This window comes from Taurulus bubalis (assembly GCF_910589615.1).
Source record: "Taurulus bubalis genome assembly, chromosome: 6".
In the NCBI taxonomy this organism is placed as follows: Eukaryota; Metazoa; Chordata; class Actinopteri; order Perciformes; family Cottidae; genus Taurulus; species Taurulus bubalis.
The window spans coordinates 5,260,475-5,284,449 of NC_136594.1; the positions used below are offsets into that span (position 1 = coordinate 5,260,475).

The window sequence follows — 23,975 nt, forward strand, 5'->3', positions numbered from 1 at the left end:
TTTTTAACTTTTGATAAAACTTGGTCTGGCCACTTTGATAAAGTATGTAGTCAGCCAGGTCATTGAGTGAAAGGTCATAAGGTCATACACGCCCCTAAATGCTTCAAACTGTCTGTCTGTGACGACGTGACCACATAATAATGTGAGTTTATTTACTTTCAAAATGGCCGCTATAAATGTGAGTATTTTCCTGCGGTTCTGCAGGAAAAGTGAAGCCGATGCAGAGGTGTCCTAAAGTCACCTCCGTTCATTGGTTGCGGGAAAGAAATCAAAAACATGGCGACGACCTTAATCCAAGATGGCGACGGCGAAATCGTAGAACTGGAGGCTTCAAAAGGGGAACATCACTTGTAGGTGACCTTGTGAATGTGCAACCAGACATTGTGTTGGTGTCCATTAATTAAAGTTTGCCAAGTCGTCTGGACTATTTTATTTGTTTTAATTTGAGTGGATACTCGGATCAATAATATTCAAATATGCATTTAGACATTTGGGTGAATTGGCCCTTTAATTAGAACGACTTGAGTCTCCCTGTCTGTCTCTTTCTGTGTCTCTCTGTCTCTCTCTCTCTCTCTCTCTCTCTGTGTGTGTCTCTCCTTCTCTCTCTCTCTCTCTCTCTCTCTGTCTCTCCTTCTCTCTCTCTCTCTGTCTCTCCTTCTCTCTCCCTGTCTCTCTCTCTCTCTCTCCATCCCTGTCTCTCTCTCTCTCACCGTGGCTCATTTCGGAGCTCGTGCTGCAACCATCTGCCAATAACGAGCCTGCTGAGAGAGAGAGCGCGCGCGCAGGAGAGCGAGCCTCCTACTCTACAGCGCGCGCGGGGCTCGCGCAGCATCAGATATGTGAGCGGCGGGAAGCAGCTCTGCCTCGCGCTGCAGGAGGATGGCGGGAGGACGGCGGGGTCTCGTGGCCCCTCAGAACACGTTCCTGGAGAACATCGTCCGCCGGTCCAACGGTAGGATCCGGTTCGGTCCGGTTTTTAACACACCAGTGTTTAAACGGCCCGTTTGTTGTGCGGAGAGTCTCGTGGTTCTGTTCGGTCGTGTCGTCATCAGACAGCTCCTCTGTGATAGGCTCTTATCATTTCAGAAAACCAATATTTACACTCATATTTTAAAACTAGCTAAGATATATATTGGTGTTTTTTCATATTCTAAAAGTAGCAGATGAGTTTTGGCCTGTTTATCCTCATTTTTAGAAATTAGCCTGAAGTTATACACCTTGTATTTAGATTTTAAAAAACTAACGCTAACTATATATATATATATATATATATATATATATATATATATATATATATATATATATATATATATATATATATATATTTATGTTGTTTCATATTCTAAAAGTAGCATATATTTACCTTTTAAATCCAAACAGTAAATGCCCTCCTTAAATCAGGCTATGGCTTGCATACACGTTTCATATATATAAAGTAATAAAAACAATTGATTTAGCGTTAAACTATTAGCTTTCTTAACAGACAAAAAGATAAGCAGTAAACATTAAAACAAATATTTGTCAATCCAAGTGACCTTTTGCTGGTTCCAGATTCTCCAATGCGAGAAGCTGACGTGAACCGTGCTGTTTATTTAATAGACTAATACTAATGGTCATTACTACTCGACAATGAAAGCAATCGCTAATTGTAGCCCCATTTTACGCTCTCATATACAAAGTGTATGTAATATATGTAAAGATGAGTAGCTCTTGTACTCTCCTCCCATGAATATTTAAAAATAAGTTCTATTCGCTCAGCAGCAGTAAAAAGAGGGAAAGTCTTATCCCTACTTTACATTTTAATAGGTCACTGAATACTGCATACATTTACATGTTTAATAACATTAAAGTAAAGTTCATGCTGCTGAAAACAATCATATTTAACACACCTAATGTAACGTTAAAGGGTCATTTCACCCTAAAATGACACAAAAATAAACAAAACGTATTTACTTTCCATGCAGGTTTTATTTGTTTTAAAATATGTCTTTCCACCCCAATACAATGACAGTGAATATAATTTAGTTTGTGCTGCTCTTCCTATTTCGGGCGACAAAAACCTTAAAATTAGCTTTACATTTATAGTAATTTTAGTTTTTTTTACTCTTAAGGGACTGAAAACATAATCAATATATATCAATATATCTTATGTGTGACTGATTATTCCCAGGCATCGGTAGGAAACCTACACGGTAAAAACTAAAGTGATCACAGGTATAGCCTGGCTTGCCTTAATTAATTATTTTACATTTTTTATCCTCCTTAGCTTCAGCGTTGGTTCAGCTCTGTTCTCACTGGTTCATCTGTGTCTGCTCCTTTAACCACTTTTCTTTTCAACTTTTCAGTTTGGACATTATCACATAGACAGACAGGTACAGACCAGTGTTTCCACATACTGTTGTGTACATGTATCCCTCCCCGTCCACTCACCTATGATTATACTGTGTGTCTACATATATATATATATATATAGTATATGAATATATATATATATATATATATATATATATATATATATATATATATATATATATATATATATATATATATATATATATATATATACACACAAGTATATATACTTCCCACACACACACACACCAGCTCGCTAGAGTCTACACACTGTATTTAAATAACACCAGCAGCTATTTTACTTCTTGAATCTTAAATCTCTAACTCCAAACTTGAGCTTCTCCAACTTTTCTGGCTTGTGACCAAAGTTTATGTCCTAAAATGCACACGCCATGATCCCAGCAGTCGACAGAACAACGTTTCATGCGCTAATAATACGTAGCAACAGCACAAACTACACAACCTTAAAATGAAAAATGGAATCCACTCCTCTGAAACGGCGTTAATGAACACTTTTAATATTCTCAAAGATGGAGCTTATTGCAGAGATGTTGTATTAATCAGGTCAACCTAGTTCTGTTTCCCCGATATTGTAAGACACTCTTTTTGATTAGTCCGTCTTTAGTTTTTTGGGGGGTTGCTTTGCAGCTGCTGTGAATGCTGGAATAGCAATTTTCTTCTTCTTCTGCAGGACAGTTATAAGCATCCAAAGGATTATACGCCCTCAGTTTCTCTTCACTATTCACGCCTGGTTTCTCTCTCAGGGGTGAAAATGTCTGGACATTGAGTCAGCGGATGGGGTCGACCAATCAGTTCCAGTTGGTTCATGTTAATTTCCCCAAGCGGCACACACACACACACACACACACACACACACACACACACACACACACACACACACACACACACACACACACGGTCACAGAGAATGACTGACAGACATATTCAGAGAAAGTTATATTTAATTCAGCTATTGTTAAGAAACATGTCAACGAAACGTGCTAAGCCAGCGTTAGCTAACGTGTACATTGAACTATTCTGCCGCCAACCAAAAATATGTCATCATGTGTCAGCTCGCACAACAACAAGACCTGCAGGACGAAAGACATTCCCATGAGCCTCAGCGGCGCTTATTACTTGTTAGCATGCATGCTAATAATCACATAGTAAACATCAGCATGTTAGCATTGTTACTGTGAGCGTAGTGGCATTAGCGTTTAGCTCCAAACTGACTTTTTTTAATGTGTGTACGTCCTGAAGACACACACACACACACACACACACACACACAAACACCTCTGCTAATGGGAGTATAGAAGCGTTTATCTCCGTGGAACGTATTTTTCCTGTTAATCTCGTGCAGTTAAATGAGCAGCAGCAGCTCCTGGATGTTAGATTAGCCTCATTCAGGCTGCAGTTTAATTCAGTGTGACGATAAACTGTGGCTGAACAATTCATTAGCATAACATTCTGCCCAATTCACCCCAATTAATGAAATTACAAAGGATGAGCTGGAGCCTTAAACTCCGGGGAGCTGCTCGTGGCCCCGAGATGCTGCAAGTGTTCATTACGCCGCACAATAGGGAGCATTTGTCCTGATGGTGGCGCTAGAGGGAAGGTCAGGAAACGGCTTAATTAATGTGATCGCTTGTCACTCCACACACTCAATTAAGTCTCAGCTCCTCGTGGGGTTTTGGGCTGACTGCCATTTTTGTTTCATCTTTTATTTTTTTACAATTTTTTTTACAAATTAGGAAGAGCTGATAATTCAGGATTGTGTTGTAATAATAATAATGATGATACATATCTAATCTAAATAAAAGCAAATAGGAAAATTAGTTACGGTAATAAAATACCCAAAATGTTTGATCCGAAACAGTATTTTATCATATTTGTTAGTGTTTTCATTCATTATCATGCAGTTTAGTGCGATTGACATCAGAGTGTTTTATTTGTTGTAGCTGTGTCGTGTGTGTCTCTCATTCTGAAAACAAATCTCCATCCTGAACTATACGCGACATTAACTCGTGTCATGTATTTTGCATCGTGTAGTTTCAGTCCTTGGAGGTTTTTCTGTAGCGTATTACAGCCTGCAGGCTGCACTTCAGCGGCACGGCAAACGTTTCAGGCCTTTGTTTAAAAAAAAAAAGAACAGTTAAAGTGTGAAATATTTATGAAGTCACTCCTGAATGTGGAAGTGCCAGTCAAAAAAACACAACACTGATATACAGGAAGTAGTTTACAGGTAACATTCATAACAGCTGCTCGACGCGTAAAGTATATCTATCAGCTTCAGTGATATCATCAACACACTTTACTTTATTTCCAACTAATTTGGCAGTAACTGTCGCTTGGCAGTTAGCCTGGCGCCAAGCGACAGCAGCTTTGGACAAAACGCCAACATCACACTCTTCTTCTCTTCTTCTTAATTCAGTGAAACGTGAAAACACAGACATGAAACGCTTATTAATATGATTCAGTGCAACTTCCCGAGGATGTCATTATCTCCAATGTGCATCAGGAATAAACATCCATAAAACTAATTAGAATTAGTGGGGGGTGCGGGGGGCTGAGAAAGTTTTTCTCCGTTTAAATCCAGTAATAATTTGTCTGTACGTCCATGGACGACACGTCTGATGGCTTTAGTTTTTTCTGTTGACAAGAAGCTTTCACTCTTTCCAAAAACGAAACAAAAATACGTAAAATACAAATGTATGTGACTGGAGGAGCAGCCAACAACAGGCGCTAATTGCATAGTAATAACGGGTAGAAACCACATACGGGCTCCGGAGGGGAATAAAACGACTGATCAGCAGTTAATGCTCCTCATGTAGAGAAACAGATCCAGTCCCAGTGAGGCGTTAAACTGGTCATATTTTCATTTAAATCTTGGAATAAATCAACAAGATCATGAAACATTTGATGACAACTTTCCTGATGCTCGGTGTTGCGGACACATTGTCGTCTACACACACACACACACACACACACACACACACACACACACACACACACACACACACACACACACACACACACACACACACACACACACAGAGTGAGATAAACCTTCCTGTGCCGCTGTGAACTCGTGTGTGTGTGTGTGTGTGTGTGTGTGTGTGTGTGTGTGTGTGTGTGTGTGTGTGTGTGTCTTTGAGTTGCTGCTGGTGGGCTGTGATTGGCCGTTAGCTGCTTGTTCTGTTGTTGCCTAAACTGAATATTAATATCAAAACACAGGGAGTGCCCTAAATAATACATATTGTAAACTTGTGTCAGTAAAACTCTTCACACATGATCAGCTACATCACAGGTGGATGAATAGGTCGGCAGAAAGAAAGGAAAGAAGAAAAGATAAATACATGATATTTATCTGTTAGGGCTGCCGGATTATGGCTTAAATGACAATTATGATTTGCTTTATATTGAGGACACGATTATTAATTCCAATTATTCATAAGTCTTTGGGAACAAAATGTTTTCCATGTTTTTGACACTGAAATTGAAAAAAATTAGTCTGTTTACAGACTTACAGTCTAAATCCGTATTACTTAATTAGATGCACTGTAGAGTTGCACAACTTCTGTGATAAATCAATTTGTCTATCGCCAGTAAATTAATTGGCAACACATTTTACAACAATCAAGCAATAGTTTAATTAATCTTAAAGCAAAAATTCTCTGGTTTCAGCTTCTCAGTGTGATTTATTTTCTGTTTTTCAGTAAACTGCTACGGGAGTGTTTATTGGACATAACAAGACATTATAAAATGTCACCGTGGACTCTGGGAAGCTGAACGGACCGAATGATTAATTGAGAAAATAATCGTCAGGCTAACACATAACAAAGATAATTGTTTGCAGCCATAATCCACCGTGCAGCCCTAACCATGTATAACACATGGTTCTGTGTCGTGTGATGCACTGAACCGGGGCCGGTTGTCACCTTCTGGTTTCCTCGCGGTCAGACACGAACTTCGTGCTGGGGAACGCTCAGATCGTGGACTGGCCGATCGTCTACAGCAACGACGGCTTCTGCAAGCTGTCGGGTTACCATCGAGCCGAGGTGATGCAGAAGAGCAGCACCTGCAGGTACACACACACACACACACACACACGCTGTTGCTGCACCGGTGGGATGGAGAGCAGCGTCAGTTCTGAGTGTTTTCTCTCCTGCAGCTTCATGTACGGAGAGCTGACGGACAAGGACATGACCGAGAAGGTTCGGCAGACCTTTGAGAGCTACGAGATGAACTCTTTTGAGCTTCTGATGTACAAGAAAAACCGTGAGTACTTTATTTATTTAGTACTGCAAATGTCACGCAGTCTGCGTTAAAGGCCTGACCTAAATCTCCAAAAACCCAGAGACCCAGTTCCTAAACTGGGACACAGCATGCGGACAGACGGCGGCAGTGAAAGAAAGAATGAGTCAACAGTTCCACTCATTTAATGTTTGTTTTTTTTCCCACTAATTATAACAACACATGAATCCCAGATTTAGCTTTGTTAGAAGGGATACCTGTGCGTTTTAGATTAGATTTTTAAGATCTCATTATGACTTATAAGGCCCGAATGGGACTGGCTCCTGAGTTTCTACTTTTTTAAATATATAAGCGAAGTGTAGTGGATCCTCCAGTGGGTTCTTCTTCGAGATCCCAGGATGTAGATTGAAACCAAGGGACCAGACCTCGAATGATCTCGTGGACGAGCTCAGGGAAGCCACATCGTTGTCCTCTTTTAAAATCTCTTTTATAAACACAAATGTTTAAAATGCACTTTCTCTAATAATCAATTCAATTGTTTTAATAATCAAAAAACCCCAATGAGTGTTAGTCAACGAGAAATGTATTAGGTTTAGGACAGCTATTATTATATTATATATATTATATTAATATTATTAATCTCATGTCCTTTTTATAATGCTTTTATTTTCTTAACATTTTATTGAATTGTGTTTTAGTTTTTTTGCTGTTGTGAAGCACTTTATAATTCCATTTAATTCTGTGAGCTCCTTATGTGCAGCATGCGACACACAAACACCGATGTCCACAGGTTGTGTGTGTGTGTGTGTGTGTGTGTGTGTGTGTGTGTGTGTGTGTGTGTGTGTGACTAAACCTGACCAGCTCAGTGCCGGTTGGTGTGGTTGCCGCTGAAGCCGGCTCATGCTGTGCAGCCAGTAAACAACACACTGAGTGCACCAGCAGCGCTGTAAGCAATACAGACTCAGAGACGCTTTAAAATGACTTCTAGAGGCTGATTCTATCTATATCTATATCTATCTAAAGTGTCTGACAAAAATTATTATTTAGAACGGCGTAACCACCAAGTGCTGCTGTTTGATTATCAGCTGATCTAACAGGGTTTCCCCGCCCGCACTGTGTAGTGACTGTTAAACTGAACCAACCAGTTAAGATCCAGAAGTCAGAGAAGGTTGTAAACCAGGAGCTCTACACTGGTCTCACTGGTGCACATAACAGGTTATTAAAGATCTTTCTGGACTCTTCTGGTCAACTTATCTTTGGCTTTTGGTTTTGTAATCGAGCTGGGGACATTTTTTGGGTCCAAAGTTTCAGACCTGCGTTGATATTCTTTCCTAACTCGTCGTGTTTTATATTATTCCATCAACGCCTCGTGCCGTCTTGACTCCTGGAGCTGCCTCTTTGACAGTGACTGGTATATTTGAAACCCGCTATTAATCGGGCTCAGACGTTACCGGGTCTTTTATCGGTACTTTTTTAACGTTTTTGTGTAATTTATCATCACGCTGCAGCTGCAACAAGACCTTTGCCAATAAAAAGCCAATACTTTATAACTTTATCACACCTGTTTAACACCTTGAATAGTGACTTTGTTGTTGTAAACTTTGCTGTTGCTGATCCAGAAACTACATTTCCCAAATAAACACCTCCTCCGTACCCAGAATAGACGTTGCAGCTCGGTGAAGCGGCCCAAACTTCACACGTCTCTGTTGTGTGTGTTACATTTTGACAGAAAATTCTTGTGAGGAACATCAGACTGACTTTCTTTTTGTTTTGTGTGTGTGTGTGTGTGTGTGTGTGCGCGTGTGTGTGTGTCCGTGCTGCAGGGATGCCAGTTTGGTTTTTCGTGAAGATCGCTCCAATCAGGAACGAGCAGGACAAAGTGGTCCTGTTTCTCTGCACCTTCAGTGACATCACCGCCTTCAAGCAGCCAATCGAGGACGACTCTGTAAAAGGTGGGTGGGGCCTAAACCTAGACCTTTTTTACCAGCTTTTACCAATCTCATCCTCATCATTTAGTTTTTTGTGTGTCTTTTGTAGCATAAAAGGACTACAGCTGCAATTTGTTGTGTTGAAACTTTGACAGTAAATGAGACATTAAGTTGTTATACATGATAATGAATAGACAATACGTTCATATCTGATGATTAATGAAGGCTTTAGATGTTTCTAAAATGTGGATGGTTTAGAAACAAGTGTAAAAAGTGTGTTTTTAATGTTTTAACGGTCGCGTTATTTTACTTGCCGACCCGTCACGTTCATTTATTGCGTTTTGTCGGCAGGTTGGGGCAAATTCGCCCGTCTGACTCGAGCGTTAACCAGCAGTCGAGGAGTCCTTCAGCAGCTCGCCCCGGCCGTCCAAAAAGGAGAGAACGTCCACAAACACTCGAGGCTGGCAGAGGTGAGATCATGGCTCCTCCCCACTAATCCTCCACCTCCTGTCTGCTGCATTAAAAACCTTCCGCTCAGTAATCTTCTCTTAAAAATCCATTTTTTTGTCTTCTCCAAAAAGCCAAAGCTACATCCTGTTCTCTCAGTCTGAAACTGTGACATTTAACGTTTGGAAAACATCCACTGAGAACGAGTTTGGTGGATATTTCCGGATGATATGACCTTTTTTTAGACCTTTTTAAACAAAGTCTTCTCTCCTTTCATTAAGACCTTTTGGACAGACACAGATAGAGGCTGACTCAGCAGAAAGTCCCTCACCTGTGTCACATGGTTTCTGCAAAGCTTTCCGTTTGCTTCAGATTGAGCAGACGGTTGAACCCGATGTTTTATAGATGAGGACACTTTACCTCGGCCTGAGCAGTAACACTGTTTAATGCAGGATGACGCAAGACGGAATGGATGCGTGTACAAATACACCGAGCCTTCAATATTGGTGTTTTCTTTCTGTTATGAGATAAGAAGTACTTTAAATTGATCCGAAACAAAGTACCTCTGACATCCTGTTATTAGCAGAGTGTTCAGATGAGCTGATGGATGGAAATAGTTCCTGTTATTTACTGACGGCCTGCTTTCAGACAACGCAATCCCTTCTGTTATTAAAGATGGAAGTCGGCCCTGATTGTTCCTCAAAAATCCTTAAAAAAATGTTTTTCCCCTTTGATTCCAGGTTTTAGAAATATTTCAAAATAGAATCCCAGTTTTTAAATGCATTAAAAGTCTGTTATCTCTTTTAAAAAAAAGACAAAATTACACCATTTATCATAGCAACAAGCTGTGTAAACACACATTATTGGGGGATTTTTAACTCTCTGACGGTCCTTGAACATATCACGCGAAAAACTAAACGAATCAAAGCTTAAAACAGTGAACAGTCAAAAACACTTTATTCTACAGGTCTCATTTATAATTTGTAAAATCCGTTACATTCTCCGCTCCTCAGTGAAACTGGGAAGCTGTGATTGGCTGAGACCGAAAGTCTATAGTTCAATATGTATAGCCATTGACCACTTTTTCTTTTGGGATTTCATACATTTTTGTAAAATAGATTATCAAAGAAATTCAACTTGCCTTTTTTTTAAATGAATAATGACATAACTGTTATTCTTATGGCTGCACGATACGGCCAAATATATAACATTTAGATCATTTCATATCTAAATAACGCATATGCAATGCATATCACGATATAGCATGTTGTCTGGTAATTCAATAAATACATATAGGCAATAACAACATGGCAAAGCCTGTTTTGTATTCCCCTATATGAATTAAATACTTTCCAAATAATCTTTTTTTTTTCTCATTTTATGAATAACGGAAATTTGAGGACGGCAGAATCGTGTATCACGATATCTTGACGTATGATTTAATCGCAATATGATTCTGTAGGAAAACAGATAAATTGTCAAATTGAATCATCTCTGCGGCACTGAAGGCTTTTTTGTTGTTTTTTTTGGTTTTCTCTACTTCTACTCGTGCCGTTTCCATAGAGGTGAGGGACTTTTTCTATCTTGGTGGAAAAACAAAGCCACAGTGAGTCAAATGTGACGGGAGCAGAAACTCCTCGGGGTTCAGAGGGCTAAAAAGAGGAGGAAGTGAAGATGCAGGGAAACGACAGCCAGAGAGTCTCTGCTTCCCGTAATACAACAGAAATACAACAATAATAAGACGGAATATGCAGCAGGTTCTCACCTCCACAGATATTGGATCAAATTGTTCGAAAGCTCTGGAGAATCCTTGTGGTTTGACGATTTTAAAGGACCGCTCACCTCCCATCGGCCTCCTGGGTGTATTTGAGGGGGAGGAAGAACATTTAACTCTTGGACCACTGAGGTCATTTTCAGTTGATTTTCTCGATTTGACATAATTTCTTAAATTCACCTTTTAAGGCACTTTCATACAAGATACATACCCATGTTTTACATCATAAATTGCAGAACAATCTCAACTATCTACATAATGAGGCACCATTGTCATAAGGCAAACGTGTAAAGAGAAAATATGACTCCAAAGATGAAAAATGGAATCTCGATTTTTAGGAAATTCTTCATATTTCATGTTCAAACATAACTTTACAGGTGGTATATAGGTGGTAACTCGGTTTAGGTGAACATTTGTTTGTTTTTGTTTAATCTGACATTTCGTCAGCTAGTCTGCGGCAACAAGAAGATTATATTCATGGTTAATTAATACAAAAATTAAAGGTCATCAAGGTTTAATTTGGAAATGAATTTGGAAATGAAACCAGATGCAGTATATTTGATTTAAAGGTTGTTGTTTTTTCAGGAGATGATGTATCACAGTTTTTTTTCGCTTTTTAATTCTTCCGGTTTACATCTGTAGGCGCGTTATCTATATATATTATAATATATAATCCGCTGTCGTCTTTGCCGAGGCGCTGTGGAGGAATAAACCTCCTCCCGGCTCTTTGTCTCAGGCGATAAGAGGGGAAACGTGTTGCGTGTGCTTTCCTCTGTCGGCGCCCTGCAAACAGGCGTCGCGTCGCTGATAAAGCTGTAATTAACTGACACTAATCTTTCCATTAACCGCACAGCGATCATTTCTGTCGGCGCTAATGAAGACGGCTATTATCAGAGCAGTTCACTGGAGTGATGCGGTCGTTCTCCTTATTAGGACTCTTGTTAAATCAAGATGGTTTATTCTTTATCGGCGGCTTATTTCATACCAAATACCTCCATATTGATATTGGTGCTTTCCCTTTAATAATCATTAGTAATGTTAATATGATGATGATGTATTAGAACAGCTATAGTCTGGGTAAATTAAAAAAATTGCATGACTTTACTCTTGCAACTTAAAACCAGGAAGACAATATGCCAGATCTAAGATGATATCTATTCTCTCTCACGATATCAATATGATATTGTTATGTTTTCCAGCCTTAAGAAGATGTACTTTTTTAAAACAAAGGAAACATTTAACAGAGCAAAGATGTAAATGAAGTATTCTGAAAAATAAAAGCGTCAAAAGTTGATTGTTTATATCAAAACTTTACACTTTTTGGTTTTCTTTCAGTCTCAGACTGACGGGACTGACAGCATCAGATTTCGGTTAAAATGTAACTGAATCTGAAGTTATAAAAACCACATCCTGAGGCTCCGTTTACTATGTTTTGTCTCAGGTCCTCCAGCTGGGTTCAGACATCTTGCCGCAGTACAAACAGGAAACCCCGAAGACGCCGCCGCACATCATCCTGCACTACTGCCTCTTCAAGACCACGTGGGACTGGGTCATCCTCATCCTCACCTTCTACACCGCCATCATGGTGCCCTACAACGTCTCCTTCAAGACCAAGCAGAACAACGTGACCTGGCTGGTGGTGGACAGCATCGTGGACGTCATCTTCCTCGTGGACATCGTCCTCAACTTCCACACCACCTTCGTCGGCCCGGCCGGGGAGGTGATCTCCGACCCCAAACTCATCCGCATGAACTACGTCAAGACCTGGTTCGTCATCGACCTGCTGTCCTGCCTGCCCTATGACGTCATCAACGCCTTCGAGAACGTCGACGAGGTCGGTGGACTTTTATTCATCTCTTGGCCAATCAGAAATGGTTTAATTGCGAAATAGGTTCGCACAGACAAGGAATCTGTCTCTGTGATTTGTGCATAATTATGCAGAAATACTAGAAATGCATTAAGATGATCAGTTGTGAAATTGTAAGACTTTTACAGTTTTGTGCAAAATTTCCCAGTGCAAAGAATATATTATATATATGATGAGACCGTGAAGATGTAGTTGAGGTACGCTGGTCATGATCTGCCAAAATGTCTCAACATTCAATAAAACTGCTGTTTCCTCTGGAGAGTTGATCAGATCCGCGATGACAGGCGTCCGTGTTTTCTGCCCGTTCAGGCTGCACAAATCAATGATGTGCTTTAGTCAGGTCAACGTGAATCCACATTTATAAAGTTATATCATTTGATTTGTATACGATTGTAACTTTCAACAGTTTGCATTTTTGACCAGAGCAAATTCTTCAAATCAACATATTCATTCATGGTTATTAAATTGAAAAAAATCCTATGAAATCCACAAATTATCACCTTGCCTCGTTGTTGTGATGCATGACAATAAATACAATCAAAGAAAAAAAGGAGCTAAAATGCAAATACAGTACTACAAACGTGTAGAAACATAAATAAAAAAATCACAATAAAATATAAAAGAATATTATACAAATATGTACTCTATATCTGCTTTTACAGATTTGTGGACTAATGTGCAAGATATTGACCAACATATCAATTAACAAGTGTGTAAACACACACACACACACACACACACACACACACACACACACACACACACACACACACACACACACACACACAGACACACACACCGTCCTGCTGCCACAAACACTCACTAAAGCACCAAATGTGGATTAATCCGCCGCTGAAAATAGTCCCCAACAAATGCGCTATTTCCTCCTGTTTGTTTGATAAAAAAGTACAGCAGCCGTTTACTAAATTACTGAAGCCTTTTTTTAAACATGAAACACATTTGTGTTTTAAAAGATTTACGTTTTCACTCGTCAAAACACTGTAGCTTTGATTTACTACCAACAACACGCATCTTTAATAGCAGCTGTTATGCATGTGTGTGGCCTTGTAAGTGAGTTTCCAGACTGAAATTAATTTCAAATCTGTGAGGAGGGGCAAATCACACGGAGCATCATCCGGATCAACACAGACCCTGAATGAACTGTGCTGCAGCCACAGTCCGTCCAGCTGAGGCATGAAATTAAAAAGAGGATGCAGCGTGACTGCAAGAGCCTCATCAAGATGATGGAGTGGACTGTTTTACAGTCATCCAATGACTCCTATAGGTGCAGAGAGGGAGAAAAGGCCACGGCTGATCACCGCTGAACTGCTGACGTTTCACAAATGCGGAAGAAAACCTCCAGCGACGCAGCGGGAATATATTTAAAGTCAGCCATGCGTCTACGGACTCAAACGCACCGCTGGTGTTCGGAGCAGGTTGGTCGACATGCTCAACTTCTCATTGGGCGCCAGCTGGTGTTTCATTCTTAATCCGTTCATTTTGGACCTGCAGTGTGTCACAGGGGGGCGGGGCCCTGAAGAAACCCCGCCCCCCCCCCGTCATTTTCTCGATAGCGCCAGATCACAAGTCGTCATTTAAGGTTCTCGTTCCTATAGAACAGGTCTACACCTTGTTCTGTTATTAAACAAAACTATTATCCACACGACAGCTCATTCTGTTTTGTTTGGCAAAAAAAAATAAAAAATTATTGTTTTCCACAATGAATTTAGTGGTAACTAAATATTAGTTATTTTTGGCACAGATATAACTTTATTTTCACTGTTCTAAAACATTGTCTGATGGAGCAATCTGATTTACTTGAAAGTGATTGCAATTTTCTTTATTCTGTTATTTATAAAAGCACAGATAAGCTGTAAAGGGGAAACACTGACCTGTGAGGGTCGTGTGAGAGAGGAAGTGAAAGTTCATGTCTTTTTGAATAAAGGGTTACTTGTTTTGCTGCTTTTCAACAATGAAGAATGCCGTTTATTTAGCTTCGGTCTTCACCCTGCTGTAGGCGAAGGAGAGGAGAGGAAGAAAAACAATCACTCTGAACTGGATCGGACATAAAATGTTGATTCTGATTTCTTCTATTACAATCGCAATAGGATTTAACGAGGTTCTGTGTTAATAAACTGTCAGTTTCTCGGAGCTCCAAGTGACGTCTTATTCATCGAAACCTTAGTTTACTGTGATAGAAGACGAAGAGAAGAAAGCTGAGAGCACAAATGTTTCCTTTGTTGCTTAAATAATGACAAAACGCTCCCAATTGAGCTGTTTACAGACATTACTCGATAAAACACACTCTGTGTGTGTGTGTGTGTGTGTGTTCAACAAAGAGGTTGAAGGCATTTCCTAAAACAAATTAATCCTGCAAGAAATGAGAGCAGAGGCAGGGAATTGAGGGAAATGAGAGGAATAATTGGGGAATTTTTCCTTTTTGATTTGATATGTAGAGATCTGACGGAGCATACGTTACAAAATGGTCGGGGTCTTAAACCTCCAGTTAAAGCCCTGATGGGTACAGTTTGTTACGCGTGTTCAGATCAAAGGGGAATCAGATTATTATGCTGACAAAATAATTAGGAGCTCATGAAACCTAATTTGTTGTCTTGTGATAAAGAAGAAGTCTAAATAAATAAACGGAGCCCTCGCCATCTTTGTCATAGCAGGAAGACAAAGCCTGTTATGTCATCAGATAACGATGTTGTGATCACGGGGGGAAACCAAAAAAGAGAATAGAAACAATGTAATCCGTAGAGAAGAGAGAAACAAAGTGGGGGATTTAACCTTTTTAACCAGCATCTAATGGAGGAGCAGTGCATTGTGGGGGGCGGGGGGGGGGGGGGGGGGGTGCTGCTGCATGTTTCATACGCGTTTATGAATCTTTCAGAGCGACTTCATCCATCCTGACTTTAAAAGCACCGGTTGGGGAGCGGAGGAGCGTTTCAGAGCCGGTCATGAAATACTACCACCGACCTCAGTCGAGAACCGGGGGGAGATTACACGATACCGAATCATACGTTTGACTTTGTACCTCGACCTCTGCCGTGGCGGAAGGACTCGGATGTGATTGCAGTTGTGAATTAATGCTTGAGAGGCGTACATGTCTTCAAGAGGCCGTCACCGGCTCGGGTCAGATGGAACTATTCATCATTCACTGGTAGCAACCAGCCAAATGTGGGCTGTGGCCATGTTCATAGGGCGGCCTTGACCTCTCACCTCAAGATGTCTCAATGAAAATGGGTTTCTTTGGATACTCAGGAGTCTCTCGCTGTTTTTATCCTAATCCCAGAAAGCAAGCAATTTTTTAGCGTGCCGTATAAATGCGTTATTTTCCTCTATTCCCAAAAAATTGCATACGTCAGGTCCCTAAACAGTCTTGGGATTGCGTAAATTACTCGGGGTCATCACAGCCTCGTGAACCTTTACCACCACTGCACTATACTGTAGATCTTTCTTGACAACAATGTAGTTTTCTGAGCTGTTCCCAAAACAGAAGCTGGACATCAAATGTGTTGCCGACAAAATGTTTTTTAAAACCAAATCACAGGATAAATCTTTCTGTGGCGTTCCCCGAGGTCTTGGTGTCCTAATGTGGCATTTCAGCAGGATTTTGGGGCATTTAAAATAGGCGGCAAACCTAATCAAATTGATCTTCAGGTTCGCAGCTTTCAGACGATGCACTTGTATGTGTCACATGCTGTTAACCTGCAAATATCTTCCCAATAAACCGATTCTGATTGAGGTCAAACTGCGAAGACGACGGCAGCAGGGAGGCTCAGCTGTCGAGCTCAGAGCGAGTTATTTGCTACGAACAAACAGCTGAAAAATAGCAAAGGGACGTAGAAATTAACAGTCAAAGGAGGCGAAGAACCCAAGGAGTGCTCGAGTAGCGTCAGCTGGGGCGAAAGTGATGAGCAACTGGAGTATGAGACGTTTCCACTTCTAGCGTCGAGCAAAAGCTTTCAAGTCTCTCATGTGATTTGATGTGACGGCTGAGACGGCGACGCCAAGAAATGCAGTAATGGCAGATGGGTCGACCGGAAAATTCAACTTGGGCCACCTGTGGCTCAGAGGAAGGGCAGGTCTTAATCCAAACGGATGATATATATATATATATATATATATATATATATATATATATATATATATATAAATGCAAGTTCATTTTCCACTTTATGGATACTTACCAATAAATAATGCAAAAAGTTGAATGTAGGTAGCAGAAGATCAACTGCCGTCTTTTTCTCTGTCTGATATTTTTTATTATTTATTCTATTGTTGTTTTCGTTGTTTATGGGTCTTACATTAAAACCATTGTTTCCATCAGTAATAGTTTCATACTAATCAGGTTAATAGTTAAGATAAAAACTAAAGAATCCTCATCGGTGCTAAAAGATGTTTCTGAAAATAAACTCTTACATTTATTTTGCTGACGCTTTTATCCAAAGAGACTTATGTTAAGTGCATTCAGACATTTAGGTTTAACCGCCCAAAAAACCTCAAGAATAATGCTTCATCTTCCACGGCTCCGAAGACGTTAAACCTCTTTAAACTGATTAGTTGATTTAAAGTTAGTAACCGTTTTTCAGCCCAGTTAGAAAACTGCCTCAATTTAAATGGACCGACCAGTCAGCCAATCAATCAATACATTGACCCCCGAGCAGAGAGGACTGCGGTGGTCATGCAGAAAACTTCCTGTAATGTTGACTTTCTCTGATGAATTAGATTAAATAAGCGTCACACAGCTTTGTAAATGCTTCCGCATTTAAAACGTCAGCTGAGCATTTACGACGTGATTATCTTGATAAAAGGACGAAACAATGAGGAAGATAAAACGCGTGTGTCTGTGCAGCATTTTCAATCGATAAAAGCATTTACAAAATAAAAGCATCAATAAATGTTTCCACTCAAACACAAAAGCGGCTTCCAATCAACAAAGGGATGCAATGTTAAAATAACATTGGGGAAAAAAAGTTTACGTTCAATCGATTATTGCCTTTTTTATTTCTGGTTAAACAAACAAAGAGCATCGATTGGACCGTTTTGGTGACGTAAGATCTCACAGAAAAAATAACCGCCTGTGACAACTTTTCCCGTTGATCCGCTTTGTTTTCACACCACAAACGAGCGACATCCGTTCACTCGTTCACTTTTCGGCCGGTCTCTGTCCGGTAGTTTGATCCGGTTCTCAACGGCCCAAACAAACCAAACCAACGCAGCAGAGTTTGATTGAATGACACCGAACCACCCGGCTGTGAGAGAACCTTTAGTTTCCCAGGAACTTTTCCCCTCAATCCTGCCGTTCAAACTCGACAATCGTTGCTTGAAAATCTTACTTTTGAAGCGTCCCGACTTGTTCTTTTTCCTCTTTGTTTTCCCCCGTATCTACTTCATCTTCTCCTCTTTTCTCCACATCCTCCTCCTCCTCTCCAGGGGATCAGCAGCCTCTTCAGCTCCCTCAAAGTGGTCCGTCTGCTGCGCTTGGGTCGGGTGGCCAGGAAGCTGGACCACTACATCGAGTACGGCGCCGCCGTGCTGGTTCTGCTGGTGTGCGTGTTCGGCCTGGCGGCCCATTGGCTGGCCTGCATCTGGTTCAGCATCGGAGACTACGAGGTGATCGACGAGGACACCAACAGCGTGAGGATGGACAGCTGGCTGTTCCTGCTGGGGGAGACGGTGGGGAAGCCGTACCGGTTCAACGCCTCGGGGACGGGCCGCTGGGAGGGCGGGCCCAGCAAGGACTCGGTCTACATCACCTCGCTGTACTTCACCATGACCAGTCTGACCAGCATCGGCTTCGGGAACATCGCGCCCAACACGGACGGCGAGAAGATCTTCGCCGTGGCCATGATGATGATCGGATGTGAGTCGGTTTCCTTTTCACAGCTGTTGGCTGCCAGATGCAGGAAAATGTGCGAAAGGTTTTATTTGCACAGAGCCTGTATAAGAGACACACAAAATGAAATGAGTGAATGAATTCAGCACCAACCGGATGACAATAATCATGTTAATAAGAAGGGACAAATAAGGAAGCATTGAGGAACACTTAAAGCTGCATTCATCTCTTTATTTATATATTTATTCATGGTCAGTTCCGGGTAGAGTGACAAACATCTGACATATTGGTGTAGCATCCCTGGCTGAATTATAGTCTGGAGTCTTTAAGTGATGGTTCATAAAGGTTTATTGAACTCACCGTAAGAACTATGAAGAAAAACGGAAATAGCAGTTGGTTAGCTTAAGCTCTGACAGACAAAAAACGTAACAATCTAAAATTATATTTCTCAAAAAATGAACTTGAACAGGTGCAAACCTTTGCCCATATCAGCCAGGTGCTAAACTAATACATCCGTACCCTTTTTATCACTGTTTTCCGTTGTTATGGCAACCTTTCATTTCTGCCCGTTTCTTACCAACAACTTCCGTTTTTTGTACCTTCAAAATAAGAGCGCAACCGGAAATGCACCGACTGCAGAAACAAAACGGACTCAAATAAAAGACATAAAAAAAGGAACAAACTATTACAATACTTTAAACTCTCAGAGGTCCGTTACAATTGGCACATTATGAAGTGAACAGGATGTGGACCGAACAGAGGTTATTGATATCAGTATCACTGTGAGTGTGATACTTTCTCCTCCGTCAGTTTTGTTTTTCCTCTTCGTCTGAGAGAGTGACACGTTAGTGTGTGTGTCCACCGGATGAATTAAAGCCCAATATTCGCTCTCTTTTCGCTCTGTTTTGGGTCTCCACCAGAGCCGAAGAGGCTCGTCTCGTCTTCACTCCCAACGGTCTCTTCCAGCATGAAAGAAAACATAATGTGGTGTTTTGCATAGCAGATGTAGCTCTTAGGTGTAGTTATGTAGCAGCTGTGTGTGTGTGTGTGTGTGTGTGTGTGTGTGTGTGTGTCGGCTCTGAAGCGACACATTCAGAATGAGGTACCAGGTGTCTGAGTCCGAATTCAGCCATAATCTAACGGATCAAAATCAGACCTTTCTGTATTGAACTCCCCTGTGTTTCGTCACCTCCTGCTGGTGTTGCTGCTCTCGGCTGCAGGATTTACTGCAGCATTTTGCTCTCATGAATAACAAGTATTCAGACCCTTGATCTAAGTAAAAGTAAGGTATTAACTATTTAAGGTTTATTAAAAGTAGAAAAATGTCCCCTGTCACTGTTATACTATTATATATTCATTATATTATTATTACTCATGCATTATTGCAAAACGCAGGATTATACTGCTGTAGTTGGTTGAGGTGGAACTCATTTTGAACTATTAAATGATGATTATTTCCATTATGAATTAATCTGCCGATTATTTTCTCCATTAACCGATTGATTGATTGGTTGGTAGAATTAGTCGGACATTTCGTCACAATTACCCAAAGAGCCCAAAGTGAACATTATTACTAATACATTGACATTACTAAAGGAAATGGCAGCGGATTTTCTTTTCTATTTGTGAAGCTGGAACCGTCAAATGTTTTAAAATACAAAATGACTCAACCCAAAGGACTTAATTTTCTGTCCATCAGCTAATTGGTTAATCGTTTCAGCTGTGCTTGCTTTCATACGTTTAGTGTGCAATAATCTGAGTTTGTAAAGTAACTAAAGCTGTCAGATAAATGTAGTGTAGTAGTATAAAATGCGATGAAAATAAATTATTAAGTAAAATACAGTTACCTCAACTACTTCTCACCAATCTAACATGCTACAGATTCACCGTCCTCCGTCTGGCTCATCATGAGCGGAGATCCGTGTAAAACCTTCAGGAAGCAGCGTCTCGCTTTCAGCCGACGGACGTCACCGGCAGCGGCTCATATCAGCTGTCGCTGATCGTGAGAGTAACTTGATAACAGGCCAAAATTAAACTCGGCCGTTGTCCGGTTAAAGTGCTCTCTCTGCAAGCTGGCGTCTCCACGCTTCAGAGATTGTTGACGAGGGATGAGGCTCCACTCTGTATCACCGCCGTACTTCTTTCTGTAGTTCCGACAAATCCAGTGGAGCGTCAGTCACGTCAGTTTAAAGTAAAAAAAGACGTTAAAAAGACGTTAAAGCGATGGCTGGGAATGTGTTTTCGGGTTGTTCGTTCTTGTGAACACGATACATTTAGCGTCAAAGGTCAAAGATGAAGGTCACTGTGAATGTATACGCTAATTATCAATTCACACACATTTCTAAATCGATAAAAAAGTGATGGAGTGATGTCATTTTTGCCAGACGTTGGCGTGAGCTGCAACTTGACTGGCTGGTGGAGGCGTTCAAATGCGAGGCGGTAATTTGAGTAAATATCAGATCAATGATTTCAGCTTTTCAAGACAAAGGTTTTGAACCTTCAGATTTATTAATCTGTGCTGTGATCAGAAAATGTGTTGTTTCTGTTGACGTTCACATACAGAAGTGCGGGAATCGTCATTCTTAAACTACCAAAACCTTTAAACCCGGCCACACAGACATAAACATGTATGACGTTGACATGAACGACCTTGTTCGACCTCCAGACGTCGGGGTGCCGCGTCCGCCGTCCCTCTTTCCTCTGCAAATTGAACGTCACTTCCCACAATCCCTCTGTACATAGACAGAGGAGAGGAAACGTAAGAGTCAGACCGGTCCGTCAATAATTTATTGATGGTTGACTCAGCCGTCCGACACACAATGACTCAGATTTACAGCGCAGGTAAAACTCACACTGTCGGACTGAACAGGTCACTGTTGTGTTTTAAAATGTTGGGAGAAAGTAAATGTTTAAATGGGTTCGGTGGGAGTTCAGTTCAGTGGAATAAAAACAAATGCATGAGGACAGTAACAGATAGACACAAATGTAAGTGTCAAAGACTGAGGATATATATATATATATATATATATATATGAAACTATTTTCATTCTGAAAATAATTTTCAATTTCCGTCCCTGACGCAGCGCTGACACGTCACCTGTTCTTCTACATAACTCTCTCTCTCCATCACTGTTGTAGCTGATCGGGTCCTCCAGCTCCAGCGTTGTATCTGCAGAGACTCTGCCCTCTGCCTGCATTTCATCTTTTTCTTCTTATTATTATTATTATTATTATTATATTTTCGAGACCTTTTCTGGACACGCTGCTGTGTGTTCGTGTTGCGCTTTGGCTGCATTCATTCAAAACCCAGCAATGCGGCATTCACAGCTGTGGGTGTTGTTGATTGCGCTCTAGAGTGGGACAAAACCCTGCAGAGTGGCAATCAGAAAATAACATTTTATTTCCCTGATTCATTGATTTCTCTCCGCTCTTCAGTCACACTTTATAAACAACACTACATCGCCTGCCTCTAAAAGCATCAGAACACATTTATTACGCTGATTGATTCGCTGTCCTTGTTTTTAAAGAGCAGTGTGAGGTTTTGTACTCTGTTATCTGAACCTTGTCGGGTTTTTATTGAATCTCGGTATCGGTCTGCATCCTTTTTAGTGTGAGGAGAGTTTGTGGGATTTTCGTCCTCATGTCCTGGTGGAGGATTATACTTCAGTCAGGTCAGGGCTCATGTGACACTATGGTTTGGATCACTTTAGACAGATTTTTCACCCAAAAAAAAGTGATAGCAGAAGCAGATTTACCTTTTAAAATTCCTTGTAATTTTTTTAGAAACTGGTCCTTGATTTCATCGATAATCCTAGTTCTATAAGTAAATCATCCTAATATCACCCGGTACAATGACGCAATCACTCCAGACACTTTTTTTTCGTAAAGACAAAAAGGACCTGGCCTTCCTAACGCTTTGTATATGACGTGTTTCTGCCTCCATCTCAACGTTCACCACTTCAACATGTGCAGGAACACAAGCGCCGGCAGACCTGCTGTGAGGGTTTAGCAAACTGACATTTGACAAAGTTCGCAGCTGCACATGCAGAGTTGTGCAGAACGTGTGCAGGGGCCTCTAAGAGCTTTGACTTTTATGTCGGGTTGATTTGAATTTTTTTACTTCATTGTCTGACCTTTACTGGTGTCTTAGACTCTCCTGGTGTGCATGCTTACTATCAGGGTCTCCTGCCACTGAACATTTCTGCTGGCAACACAATTTTATTTGTCTACCTCTTTCTTAAATCTATGCTGAACGCTTTACAATTGTAAACACTGAGACAACAGAAATATGACTTAACATGGAACCGTAATCCCTAAAGAAACGTATCTGCCAGAGAGGCAGGTGACCTGCCAGACGGCCTCAGCGGTAGCAGTTGTTTCCTCAGCGACGTCGATGTGATGAGGCCCGACACGGCGCTCTGCTGCGTTGGAGTTCCTCACTGAAATATTAACTGTACTGTCGGATCAGCTGGACTCGCGTCCTTCCCTGCCGTCTGCTGCAGTCTGCACACATCCAGCTGCTCAGCAGGACGGCCGATTCAGCCCAGAGAGCCGGAGGTGACCGGTCCTGCAGCTCTGCACTGTAGCATCAGACACTAACATGCGGCTGAGCCACACAGCCGCGTCAACGGCTTTAACAGCGGCAGACAAGAAGAAATGAATGAGGATCGCTCTGTTTACTGAATCAAATGTTAGTTGGAAACTCCCAAATTATCTCTACAGATACAAAATGAACTTTAAATTATTCCCACCGTTTTCAAAAGGCCTCGTTACAGCCTGCCTAGGGGTACACAGGCGTAACACACATTTATAGGGGAAAATATCCTTGGCAAAGGTGGAACAAGGCAGGGAACAATTAGGCAGGACTGATATTTAAGCGGCAATAAATAGCATTTATTGACAGCTTATCAGTTAACAAAGGTAAATCAACTAAAACGGAAGCATAAGGCACCAGGGTCTCAAAGGACAAAAACAAAAAAAACTAACTAACACACTGGCTAGAACACAAAATCTTTCTTGCATATTGTAGGAAAAGGAAAAACAATGCTGACCTCCCTGTCTAGCCACAAAACAGGAGAAAACAGAAATGACAACAAAAATGGCAGAGCTACGCAGCTTCCCCCAAAATAATACCAACGGTAGCCTGCACCATTCAAGAGAGAGAGAAAGCACTGGATCTGGGCGTATATATATATATATATATATATCCAGCCCACTGATCCAGTCCTCAGAGGATGGACCCTGATGGTTTTGGTCACTCTCACCACTTTAGTGCCACCGTCACAAGAAACGTGAAGAAATCCCTCAGAACCTGCTGGTCAGATTTATATTGCATTGTCTGACAATATTCAGGATCCCCAGAGGATGGACTTTTTATTTGGGATACTGTGTTTTCTCCCAACACTACTTTTAGTTGAATTTAAATTTTGCACGAAAAGCTCCACTGCTGTTTAGACTCTGAAAACAGAAGGAGCGTTTTGTTTTGCATTCTTCTACGGCAAACTTGCA

General features: G+C 41.0%; 1 protein-coding gene across 1 annotated transcript in view; it reads left to right on the forward strand.

Annotated features, from left to right (window-relative positions):
• Nucleotides 1-879: 879 nt before the first annotated feature.
• kcnh1b (potassium voltage-gated channel, subfamily H (eag-related), member 1b) overlaps nt 880-23,975 on the forward strand; it is a gene marked incomplete at both ends in the record, with an annotated part of 46,603 nt that continues 23,507 nt past the window's right edge. The window contains 7 exons of the mRNA XM_079220097.1: nt 880-952; nt 6,316-6,439; nt 6,527-6,633; nt 8,433-8,561; nt 8,889-9,007; nt 12,200-12,592; nt 18,065-18,494. Of these exons, the coding sequence (XP_079076223.1) occupies nt 880-952; nt 6,316-6,439; nt 6,527-6,633; nt 8,433-8,561; nt 8,889-9,007; nt 12,200-12,592; nt 18,065-18,494 (1,375 nt within the window). The remainder of the gene's footprint in view (nt 953-6,315; nt 6,440-6,526; nt 6,634-8,432; nt 8,562-8,888; nt 9,008-12,199; nt 12,593-18,064; nt 18,495-23,975) is intronic.